At 45.0% G+C, this 12,958-nt stretch overlaps 4 protein-coding genes across 6 annotated transcripts in view; 1 reads left to right on the top strand and 3 right to left on the bottom strand.

Annotated features, from left to right (window-relative positions):
* LOC126563399 (ribonuclease kappa) overlaps nt 1-12,958 on the bottom strand; it is a 443,719-nt gene that overhangs the window by 380,738 nt on the left and 50,023 nt on the right. The gene's annotated exons all lie outside the window — the stretch shown is intronic.
* Nucleotides 1-12,958, bottom strand: part of LOC126562237 (dolichyl-diphosphooligosaccharide--protein glycosyltransferase 48 kDa subunit) — a 532,174-nt gene that overhangs the window by 496,628 nt on the left and 22,588 nt on the right. The window lies entirely within an intron of this gene.
* The window catches only part of LOC126560846 (uncharacterized), a 181,931-nt gene that overhangs the window by 155,400 nt on the left and 13,573 nt on the right, over nt 1-12,958 (top strand). The window contains exon 8 of the mRNA XM_050216794.1: nt 2,040-2,091. Coding sequence (XP_050072751.1) covers nt 2,040-2,091 — 52 coding nt within the window. The remainder of the gene's footprint in view (nt 1-2,039; nt 2,092-12,958) is intronic.
* The window catches only part of LOC126563559 (dentin sialophosphoprotein-like), a 490,635-nt gene that overhangs the window by 476,128 nt on the left and 1,549 nt on the right, over nt 1-12,958 (bottom strand). The window lies entirely within an intron of this gene.

Below are 12,958 nucleotides of genomic sequence, written 5' to 3'. Positions count from 1 at the left end.
TCCCTAATGATGTGACGGCTATAAAAATGCATATCTGCATCAGCTTCCTGTTTCACATTTGGCCGTCAGTCATGCCGAGAATCGCGGAAGTTTGCTACTCAATCAAACCCATCGCGCAAACGGTGCCCACGTGCGAGTTATAGTTTATTTTAAACTACTTCTATTAATAAAACCCCGGCTGATGTGTCCGTCGTTCACATTTCCCAGAACGGCAGAGGGACATCAGTGTTTTCTCAGTGACACTCGTACACTTCTCATGGAGTCTTTTGCTGAAATTAACCGCTCACCAACCGCGTCGTCAGCGATGTTTCGCAAATCTTTATTTATTGTGTGTGTTTTTGTACTTCTTTTACCCTTCCGCGACCACGCGATGCGATCACACGATTCGGTGATATTTTAAAAGATGTGTTACGCGCGCGCCTGTCTCTTGCCTTTTGCTGTGCAAGATGTAAGGCACGCGCTTCCCTGGACGTGGGAACGTGTTGTTTCTATTGTGGGTTTTTTTGCTTTCTAAACGATCAGCTGTGACTCATTAGCTTAACCCACCAGAAATCGTACCAGTCCGGCTGCTGTGTCAGGTGTCACTGGTGCTGACAAACGGTTTCCTCTTCACGCACTTTTTTACTCAGGCTTTGTTTCGTGATGCTGTATGGTCATTTGTCCCACCAAAGGGTGAAGCGGTGAGCGGTCCGGTGTCGTAATAATCTGCCGTGTTACGAATGGGCGGATTCTTATCTGTACAGAGTAAGGCAAGAACTGTGTAATGCATTTTACGACAAAGTTCGGTGGGATCAAACGCACAGCGTACCTGTGTGGTCCTGGGTGAACAAATTCTACTTAATTTCTAACAAGCACCAACCATATTCGACAATCCGGCGCCCATCAACTTCATTGCGTCGGAGTTTTTGGTCAGACATTTTCCTGAATTCGGATGTCCAGCTAGCAATCCTACCGCGCTGGGTTTCATGTTACATGCCCCGAACGGATCATTTGATCCCAAAAACCGAAACCATAATTTTCATCAACGTCTCTTCCTCTTCCTAGGACCACCCGGCTTGACGCAAACACCTATGGGTAAATTATGATTAGAAGTTCTTTTCCCGTCAATGGCCTAATTGCTCATAGCGACCTGTTGTTGCATCCCCGTTAAGAGCTAGTTCCGCTTTTATTTGCCCACTTGCGGTGTACCGGGGTTAGTAATGGATTTATGCCGCTATAAAAAGCCTTACCCAGCGTGTGAAGTACCCGAGCGGTATCTTTAATGTCCACCGTTGGTTTTGTTTATAGTCCTTCCTGGACATGATGGGTCCTTCCACGTACAGGACATGGTTAAACCTTTCCCCCAGGCAGAGTGTTGTGGGCATGCGCTATAAAAGGAAACAAACATCGGAGTTGAAAGATTTCGTAAACGGTTCAGGTAAATTCTACATGGCCCTCTTTACGATCAGGGATCACAGCGTACAGAAATTCTTGGACGATCTCAAAGTGTGCGTCTACCTTGCCTCTTTCATTCGAATGAGAGTTAATTTATGAAGTGAGATATCGACGCCATTCAATCCCAGAGTTGGTGGACATTCGGTGGACATAAAATGTTTATTTTCATTGTACTGCCGGGGTGACCGGTTTCTTGTTCGAAAGGGATCCTTTCCAAAGAAAATCACCGCCTCAATCGTACGATAAGGGTAGCCATAGCCGGTGTTTTACCCTACTGAGAAGGTCACCTTAACCTCCTGCTGGGTGCTTAGCCAACAAGAAATGGTTGGCTGATGTTTGGCATCCAGACCTACCGGTCTGGATATAAACATCTCAACCAGCAAACTTCTCTCTACAACTGGGTGTAATAAATGTGCAAAAAAAAAAGTATAAAGAATGAACAACTCAATTACATCATTACATTTTCCCCGGAACGTTAACTAATTAATCAAGGAACTCACAATTTCCGGCACTACCTGCCGGTGAAACAGCACACGCACAAAACAAAGAATCAAGCAGTACAATTAATGTCCTTTTCCTCTACCTTTTTCTCATTCTGCTTGCAGCAACCTAACGACGGATGACTTGGAGCTATCGGCTATTTTAACATCGAACGCGGTAAGTACCGGGCAACCAAAGGGCATCGTCGGGTGACGAGCGGCTACGATGATTAGCACTAATGAGGTATCCGTGGGCTGTGCGAAATTTGGAAATTAGGAAAAATTGGGCTCATTGATAAGTATTGGAGAGCATTTATTCATTTAAAATGGCAGCTCTTTTAAAATTTATCGATTGCAAGCTTTCTTTTATAAAAGAAAGAAGGTTTTAAAGCATGTTTTATTGTTAAACTTTAAAACTTCAAGTCTTGTGTTCAGAATCAAATAGCTATTCCTCCCCATTTCAAGCTTTTCGAACGTTTTGTGCTACGGTTCGATACTTACAGCATTACATCACTCGCTTGTTCCGAATTTTTCCGACTTTTCCCACACCATCATAAGCATAACAACCGTTTCAACCTCCTCTTCAAAGGGTGTTTGCCCATGCAATGGCATCCGTCCCGTCCGTCCGTCAGTGATAAACCGACAAAGTGTTTGTGCTTCGTTAGTCAGCATATCATCGAACACCCGTACGAGCTTTTTGCGATCAAAAACTGCGTCATGTGCACCGTGCACTCGACGATGTTGTAATGGAAAGCGATGCATTTTTTATAGTGCTGCATAGCACTCATCATACCACACACACATACACACTGGCACTTGAGTGGAGCTCTCCTTGCTGCTTAGTAAAGGGAACGAAAAGGAAATTCCGGGCCAGTCAACAACAATTTCCCTGTTGACGTTGCAAAAGAGCGCAATTGTAGGTTGAATGGTGTATTTTCGATCTATGATGATGACGTTGGACTACAGTGGATAATTCCTTGCCTACTTATCAGTGGTAGAGAATTTTTTAAAAATACTGTATAAGAAATTCAACTTAAATTTAAAGGACTTTCCCTTATGAAAGACGCCGAAAGGATGTTTTTTTTCCAACTCATCCTGGCCAACGTTCCTCTTGCGCGTTACGTTAACCCACAGGACACAAACCTTCCGATCCTTCACCACATAAAACAGATGGCGCACACATCCAGAGCCAACCGGGGCCCACCAGACCAGGTCTCTTTCTCTCTTACGCCCTCGAAAAACGTCAAAACAATAGAGCATCACATCTCATCACAGCTCACGCTTTGTTCTGTTCCTTCTTCTGCTGTCGACCACCGACCGATCCTTGCCAGTTTTTCGGTGCTCGTTCGCTCTCGCACTTGCGTTGCTCGTTTTCCGCTTTCCAGTTTTCCTCTCGTGCTCCATGCTCGTGTAGGTGGTGGCTCCGGTGGATATAGGGAGGTGTGTAAGGAGCATGTGCACACGCAGGTCAGTCCATCCGTCGGTTCGTTGTTCTAAGACCGGGGCTCGGCAGTGTATTGAACTGAGCTGGGACGGCCATCATGTGCTCTCCTCTCACGCGAAGCCTTAGCTTAGAATCATTTTCCGCCCAGCTTTCCTCGCGACCGAAGAAGCTGAGGATAATGTTTCTCTCCGGTTACAGCTTGAACCTCTCTAGCTGTCGGTCGGTTTCTCTCTCTCTCTCTCTCTCGCTTTCGGTTGCATATTCACTTCAGCTTCAGCAGCCTTGGCTGGTGGTAGCAGCCATAGTTCAGGGTCCGGTGCGTTGTGGTGCTTTCGTTCGATCTCAGATCCGGTTCCGGAGCGGTCCGGAGCTGTACAGTGTGTCCCAACAGTCTACACATATCACCATATCCCCACGAGATAAAGTAACACGTGCCTTTTCCGTTAAAGCGTCGTCGTCCACCTTGATGAGATAATCTCCAAAAGGGAGAGGGCTGATCCGTAGACCATAGTAGTGTCCAAGTGCAGTGAATAGCAATAAACAAAACCGTGCATCGGAATTGCTTTATCCAACATCCGGTGTGTTGGGCTATTGATTATCAATGTGTGAGCAATAAGCATAATTCCCACCACACCACACACACACACACCTCACGACGTAACGGTGGCGTAAAAGTGGTAGATTTGTGTTTTAATGTATGCAGACCGGAACTGCAGTTATTTAACTTGGTGCCGAAGAGGAGCAGAGCTGTGTGATTGTTCTGTTGAAAAGTTTTTCAATTAAAACCGAAAAATAGGAGCTTTCACTCCGAAAAAAGAGCCCACATGGGAAGTGATTTTATGAGCCGTGGAAATAAGCATTATACTCTTGTAAGAAAAGTTGATGAAGAATTCTTAAGAACGTGTTAAACTGCATCGTTTCGTTTACCAACAACATACAGCCTCCAGCCAAAAAGCCGTGTGTCTAGATCGTTTAGAGGTGAGTTGAAGACAAATCTTCTCCCATTGTCTGAGCAGCTTTTCTGTTTTGCATTCACCCACCACCCCAACGGTCCAATGCGAGTTCAAACTTCAAACGCCAAGCTGTTACTTTCTATCCATTGATCCGGTGCAGCCCCAGCCCCAGCAACGTCTAAGGCAGTGGCTTTTTCCTCCTAATAATCTGACCTCGCCCACCCCACTTCGCAACACCGTTGCACCCTTCCGATGGCCACCATCGATAGGAATTGGAGATAAAATGAAATAACGATGGCCAAACAAACGCTCCAAGGTGTATGTAGCCATGACCGTGAGGCTGTTACGCCTGTTGCGCTGCTGCGTCTGATGCCTTTTTTCCGTATCCAAGCTACGTCTATCCGTGTAGGTGTATTTGTGCACCTTCTCGCACTCGCTTCGTCTCGTTTTTTTCCTTTCCAATCGGATTTCTGATGAGGCCAGTCTGATGAGTACGGAAGCTCCCACTTGCCGTGCAGCATCAGCAAAGGCAAATAGCTTTACCGTGATTCATAATCCACGTGATTGGCATCCTTCCATCCCCCCCAGAGAGAGCGAGAGCATGCAGATCGGTGACCTCTGGTGCTATCCGATGTAGCCCCGGCAGTGAAATTCTAACTGCACCAACAGATGGATCATTCAATCATCATTATATCAAGGTAGGACGGCTCAAACTCTGAGCAGTTCGGATGAACTTGAGCCCGTTCGTGCTTCGCGAGTTAGATGGAAGGAGGAACCTAAGCTACCTAGCCATCTGGTTTCAAATCCGCCTTGATTCCTACGCGTTTTTCGATGCGATAGACACAACAAACGGGAGCAGCTGGAAAGATTCGTGGTGGGCAAGCCTCCTTCGAAAAAAAAGGAACTTAACACTTGACAGCTGCTGTCCGGGTCCCTTAATTTCTCAAAAACCCTCCAGGCTGCTACGGCCCGAAATTTCCATCCCAAAACTACACGGCACGTCGCAGCACAGGGAAACGAAGATGAAAAGGACTCGCACTTTCGTTTCCTTTTTCATTTTGAGCGTTCAAAACACAACAAGTACCAGGCAGCAGGTACTCGGTGGTACCAGTTTGCCAAGAAGATATCCTTCGCATATGGAAAGGTTCGGATTACAGCAGTGTGTCGGTGGTTTTATCGGCATCGGTTTCGGCTGGGAAGAATGTTTTACGAGCTTGGTACATCTGCCACGTGGCATCCCCCTACTTGCAAGATCCAACAACTTGTTGGAGAGCGGAGAGGAACAAAAAATCGCGCAAAAGACATATGGCCAGAAAACGTGTGCTGAACTCCTGATTTTTCGCTTTACAAAGCTTCTGGGTAAACTTTGCAACGTTTCAAAAACATTTCGCCCGGAACCGTGATATAACAAATGGAAAACAAACGCACAGAGGAGCGGGTTATATTCCGCTCGATAATGACCTTAGCAGAAGAGATCCGCAGGGCGTGTATGTAAAGTGATTGTAAAGGAAACCTCCCAAAAGCTTCCCTCTCCTACCTGCATTTGTTTACCGTCGTGTAATGGAAAATGAAAATTGTCATTATTACACAATCGTTGGTTTGTTTTGCTTTGCTTCTTTCGCGCCATTTCCCATTTTTATCCAAACGAATAAAAGATATGAAAATCGTATATTTGATCATCCCGGTTATCATTTATTGCATAAAAGTTGTGGTGCTATGTTCCACCCGATCGTCGGCAGCTTTTTTTTTGCCTCCAAAACCCATCATCATTAAGTCACCGCCTTGAGCGCTGTTAAGGCTCAACCTTTCTTCTCACATGTGCGCCAAAAGCGTTCTTTTTGTGTTGTGTCTGCTCATCGTACACCTAAAACAGCGATAGCTTGTGTATTGGGGTGTACACATTTTTACGCACATTAACCACCCGCCAAAGCGTGCCATTTGAGGTTGGTAAAATGCAAGACAGACGGCGGGAGAAGAAACCGAAAGTCACGTTCAAGTGACGGCGAAGGTTATCGTTTCGTGTGTGTGTTTCTTAGGTGTTTTGCTTTATTATTGTCCTTAATTTTTGTTTCACGCTTCAACAAAGTTGTCATCTCGCGATTACAATAGGAAGATGTGGTTTCGCCTTAGCTCGATTACAAATGACACAATTTCCGCACTTTGTGTTTCTCGGCGAATGGATTGCCGTGGCGTGTTTAATTAGTTAGCACCGATATCGATCGATACTGTACATTGTGTTGCTCTCGGTAGTAGTGCTAGGATATACAGGGAAATGCAAGAGAATAAGAAATCCTTAACCATTGCTACAGACAAACCCAACACATTAGCGAATCAGCCCAAAAAAAAATGATAAAGAATCACCAAAAATAGTTATGGAAGCGCGCGCAATTGATATGGAATATGACATCTGACAGGCGGTTTAAATGCTCGGTATATATTAGTCGGTTGGAGACTATAAATATGTAAACAATATGAAAAATTAATGTTCAAAGGCTCAAATCTTAAACCGCTTTTAAACCGCCGATCGAATTTTATTTTCCATATCAATTGCACGCGCTTCCATAACTATTTTTGGTGATTCAGTATCTGTTTCTCTTGTTTCGCTAATGTGTTGGGTGTTTCTATATCAAGGATTTCATATTCGCTTGTGTTAATTTTACATTTCCCTTTATATGATTTCCGAACGATAGGGCTAGAACATAAGGAGGCAAACGATCCTTCATCAGGATATCCAATTACCAAACGTTATTCAGTTTAGTTATTCATTAACCTCTTTGTAAAGTGACCTAGTTTTCTGTGCTCAATACTCTCCCTCTTTCAAATGGTAGTTAAAATTTGCATTCATTCAGTGGAAGAATAAACACTCCAAAAACCGATGCTCACTCCTACGGAGCGTAATCCTTATTGCAAATTGGTTCGATTTTTTAAATCCTTCCATCAATTCTCGACCAGCACCAATTCCAGTAGTGTAATGTACAAGTGTTAGGTGTGTATGTGTGTGTGTAAAAATGTAAAAAAAAAACGGTTGGAATTGAATTTTCGCTAACGAACTACGCTGCGAAGTGTTGGAAAATCCACCATCCCATACAAAAGAAGAACATGAAGCGTTGTGAGTTTTTCGCCCTGTACGTACGCTTATGTATTTCTGTGGCACGATGTCACCTGCGCAGTTTTCGTTCGAGAAACGGAAGGGTTTAGAGCGAAGGTTTACGATTTTATCCTACTGCTTCTTCCATCCGTACGTACGATGGATTATGGTTGTTCCGGTGATGGCCACTACCTTCCGTATTTAATTGACTCTAATTTGATTTGTACGACATTAGATGTACGACGTTGGAGATTTTGTTTCCTTACTGCCTATACCTCTGGTACATCCAGTTAGCTGTACTTGCAAGTTTTACGATCGATTTTCAATTAGCGTGTGGATTAGAAGGTTCGGTAATGTTAGCGTTAATAGCTGGTTTACTTTTTCATCGTCATTAGGGCATGTTAATGTAATGGTAAAATTAATATGTATGTAGGATTTTTCTTGCAACATAAATATGCATACACCAAGCTGTCTACTAATGGAATTTCTCCTTAGATGGCGCTAAAACTGCTAAATATTAAACAGAGTTAAATTCAAACAAGTGTCAAATCTTGATTTTTATATCTGTGATAATTTTTACAAACCTGCAGAATTCTTCTTCTTTGGCTTAACTACGCTATAAGTCACGCCGGCCACCGAATGGCTTTACTGACTTGTTGGAGTCATTGGGGCATGCTGAGGACGGTCCAGCGACAACGGCGTCGGTCTTCAAAACGGACCATTCGCTCGTAGTGAGGACCGACTATCCAAATACCGTGATACAAGCAAATCTAGTAAATCATTCGATGTCCGGCGTGACCAAGAACGTCGTTTAGACGAGAAGAAGAAAAGTTGTTTTAATCAGTCCAATACGAAGAATCGATACGGATGGAATTTGATTCCCAGTCCTGTCATGTGAATATATGCGCTCCGTCACCTACGTCTACGTACTACGTCGCCCTTCGATAAGTGAAGATGTTGAAAATGCCTAAAAAAGATTATCTATTGTCGACAGTGGTAACAAACGTTGCGGCCTTGAGGGCATGCAACAACAGCTATATTAAAGCAGTATCAGTATTAAGTATCAGAGTTGATAGCACAATTTATGAATTTGATGGAATGGACAAAATGTCACAAAATGCTCTGAAATAGGACATTAGTATTGATGCATACTTACTTACTTATCAGGCGCTACAATCGCTTTGCAGTCTTGGCCTGCCGCTGCAGAATGCGGAGCCCGCGCCGTCGTCCGGCAATCCTTTATCCCGGCCTTGATGGTGGATGATTTCACCATCCTCCCACCTCAATCTGGGCCTACCACGCCTCCTCTGTCCGTGTGGACGGCCTCAGACAGGACTTTCTGAGCTGGGTCGTCCGGTGTCTTGCGTGTAACATGGCTAGCCCTTCGGAGCCTGGCGAGCCTAATTCGCTGCACGACGGTAAGGTCGTCATACAGTTCATACAGCTCGTCGTTGTAGCGTTGTAGAGGGTTTCGTCTGTTTTGGACAGGGCCCATGTCTCAGAGGCCCAGCTTCGACCAACGCGACAGATTTTTTGAGGTGAAATGTTTCCTCACTCGGATGCTGGTGAAATGGTCTCCAGCATCCAAACGAGCAACTCTGTCTTTTGACCCGAGATAGGTGAAGTTTTGGGCGACTTCAAATTTGCGGTCACCTATCCTATCCGTACATCACCCCCACGTAGTATTATAAATTCTTCTCTATTTCATTCGTTATCTTTGAGTAGAATTCCTGATCAAACTACGAATTGAAATCCCGAGAAATTAAGTAGTATTTCTGAATATACTTATTATGAGCAACAGGGCATGTCTGTAAACTTCTTTAGACTGTTTTATGTTCTCATTTCTCGTCGCTCAGCTTAATAAATCAGAACTAGAAGAATAGATTTAGAAGTTGTGCAGAATTGTTCAGTTTTGAACAATCCTACCCAAGTTGAAGTCAGGCACAACTGATAGGGAGGCACGTGACGAGATATTCGAGTAATTTTCCCTATGTCAGTGATCCCAAAGTGACGTTCTCGGATTAGTCACTCTGCTTGTTGTTATTATTGGAGGTGGTACATGTCTCAAAAGTCAAAACTTAAGCCTAGTTTTCAGCATATTATGTGCCCACAGAAAATACCCAAAAACATGAAAGAAGATTGGAAAACAATGGAGAAGCAAAGTGTTCCTATTTTTTAAACTACCTTACTTACTACACGGTAACGCAATGATTATGTCAAAAAATGATGGAGAATTAAATTAAAATTATAATAATCATCAAAACCTTCATCCACTACATTCGCCCAATCAAATTGCAAGTATTGCAGTGCTCTTGCAAAAACATATGGTTTCCAGTTGCTTCACCGATCGATCTTCCCATCAAGTGGACGATCTTTACACTTTTGACAAGCTAAACACCGCTCAAGTTTTGAGGCAGACACATTCAACTGCCACTATTAGCGATTATTATTTACTTATTAAACAGGGTAACGCGAATAAAGCATTCAGCAGCTGTCCTTTTCGAGTGGACTGTATTAGGAGAAAAAAAGGAGGAATTTCGGAGCAAAAGGAGAACACGTCCGTTCGCTCAGTTCACTACTTGATTTCTATGTATTTCCATGTATGTGTGACATTACTGTTCGTTGCCCAAAACCATTCCCAAAAAACATACCGTTGACACATTATGCCCAGATAGCATAACATCCTCCCCGGCGTTGACACATTATGCCCAGGTGGCATAACATCCTCCCCGGCGTTGAAATAGTATTTCAACTATCAATTTCGTCCAACGGCAGCAAGCAGACTTCTGTAACTGCGCGTTTGAACTCCGCTCCATTCGCCGTTCTAACGGTAACGACACGTGTCACACCGTCGTCTCCGGGGTGTGCAGCTACTATCCTTGCAAGCGGCCAGTGTAGTGGTGGTGTATTCTGGTCTGCTAGTAGTACAAGCGATCCCACCTTGATCTCCTTCCGCTTCAGCCATTTCGACCGATTTTGGAGTTCCGGCAAGTACTCGGCAGTCCACCGTCTCCAGAAGTGTTGCAACATAGATTGCACCAACTGCCATCGTGAGAGACGGTTCTCTTTTAGGATGGAGTAGTCGGGTTCTGGAACAGCTTGCATCTCTCGGCCTATCAGGAAATGTGCCGGGGTGATTGCGGTGTAGTCGGATGGATCGTCTGAGCTCGGTACTAAGGGTCGAGAATTTAGTACCCCTTCTATTTGTGTAAGGGTCGTGTAGAGCTCCTCGTAGGAAAGTTTTCTGTCACCAACAATACGTTTCATGTGGTGCTTGACCTGCTTCACACCAGCCTCCCAGATACCGCCAAAGTGCGGACTTCGCGGTGGTATGAACGACCAGTCAATACCGTTGTCGGCACAATAGTTGATGATCTTCTTCGTGGTGCACTCTTTCTTGAACATAAGCCAAAGCTCGTGCAGCTCCGTTTTGGCTCCGACAAAGTTGGTTGCATTGTCAGATCGTATCGATTTCGGGTACCCTCGTCGACTGGTAAACCGCCGCAAGCTTGCAAGGAACGCGTCTGTCGTCAAGTCCGAGACCAATTCCAAGTGTATGGCTCGAGTCTGCAGGCATACGAACAGGCACACATAGGCTTTCGTGATCTGCGGCTTGCGAGAGGTCGATGACTTGATGGAGAAAGGACCTGCATAGTCTACACCGGTATCCGAAAAAACGGGGGCTGGCTGGACACGATACGATGGTAAATCACCCATCATTTGCGTTGTCTTAAACGGGTTCGCCTTGAAACAGACGATGCATTTTCGTGTCACCTTACGGATAGTGCTCTTCACGTTCAACGGCCAGTACCGTTGACGTACAACTGCAAGCAGGCCTCTTTGCCCGATGTGCAAGTTGTTAATGTGTAACTGACGAACAAGTGCCTCGGTGACAGGATGCTTAGCCGGCAACAGCATCTGATGCCGACTATCATAGGGTATGATGGCTCGCTTGATTCTTCCACCAACTCGTATGATACCATCATCTGGATCCAAAAACGCCTTTAGTCCATTGAGTCGACAATTTGTATTCGAATCGTCCATTAGAGCGAGGATTTCTTGTTGAAAGGCCTCTCGCTGAACCATTCGTATAATTACGTGTGTCGCTGTACGTAATTCTGTTGCTGTGAGTTGACCTTTTATCACCTCCCCTTTGCGTGACTTGATAAACCTAGCGAGACGCACCACGTAAGCCATACTCCTAACCATTTTCGTGAAACTTCCCAACTTCTCAAAGATTGGGAAACGCTCAACAGGAACAGTAGTGGCCAACGCCACTCCAGCTCGCATTTCCGGCAGCTCGTTGTCCGGAATTTCCGTATAGTCCGCCTTCTTGACGATGGGTTGTAGTGGCCGAGGCTGCCACCACATCGTAGACTTCATCAATTTCTTCGGTGTGACTCCACGTGAAATCAAATCGGCCGGATTATCGTAAGTGGAAATATAATGCCAAAGGAAAGATAGGCTGAGTTGTTGGATTTCACTTACCCGATTTGATACGTACGTTTGCAACAGGTCAGGGGACTTCTTGAGCCAACACAACACGATTTTTGAATCGCTCCAGAGATGAACAGATTCAAATCCAAGCTCCGTAGCGTCCAGGAACTTCACAACCATTCTAGCAAGTAACAATGCCGCCATCAGTTCAGCTCGAGGGGTCGTGAGGGCCTTCTGCTTCGGATTCCGTTTCTTCGGTAGGATTCGAGATTTGCTGCAGATCAATTGCATCTTGGGCTCCTCATTCGAGAAAGAACCCTGCACGTACAAACAGGCACCATAAGCTTGATCAGATGCGTCGGCGAACCCTTGCAGTTCTAGTTTGAGCACATTCTTCCAGGAAATCCATCTCGGAACTTGAACTTCCCTCAGCGCTGTCATCTCAGTTCGGAAATTTCGCCACTTCTCATTAACTTCGGTAGGAACTGTGTCATCCCAATCTATCCGAAGTTCGCCGACTTCACGTAAAATCAGCTTCGCGTAGGTGATAACTGGCCCAAAAAATCCAAGCGGGTCGAAAATCTTGGCCAGTTGACTCAGGAGCCTTCGCCGAGTCATTTCTTGTGAGTGGTCGAAATCAGGAACAGACACCGAAAACCAATCCTCAAGCGGATTCCATGTAACACCCAAAGTCTTCACTGTCGTCTTGGAGGTGTTGTCTGTAACTTCGAAAGAAGTTCCTCTAAGTTCTTCTGCTACTCCTGCAACGATATCAGGATGATTAGCACACCATTTATGAGCACTGAAACAAGCATTCTTTAGCAGTTTTGTCAAATCTCGTTGAAGTTGGCATGCCTCAGCAAGTGTATCAGCTCCCGTTAACGTATCGTCCATGTATGTTCCCTTGTTAACTACTTCGGCAGCCCTCGGGAGCTCGCCCTGATGATCGTTAGCTGCCTGCTTAAGCGCCATGGTTGCTTGGAACGGGGAAGGTCCCAATCCATAAGTAACAGTGAGCAGCTCTTGTACTGTTAGTGGATCGTTCCGGTTGTACCTCCAAAAGATTCGCTGATACCTCGTGTCTTCCGGATGGACCCTCACCTGACGAAACATCTTCGGAATG

The sequence above is a fragment of the Anopheles maculipalpis genome, chromosome 3RL, assembly GCF_943734695.1.
Source record: "Anopheles maculipalpis chromosome 3RL, idAnoMacuDA_375_x, whole genome shotgun sequence".
Lineage (NCBI taxonomy): Eukaryota > Metazoa > Arthropoda > Insecta > Diptera > Culicidae > Anopheles > Anopheles maculipalpis.
This window is presented reverse-complemented; position numbering and strand designations above follow the sequence as displayed.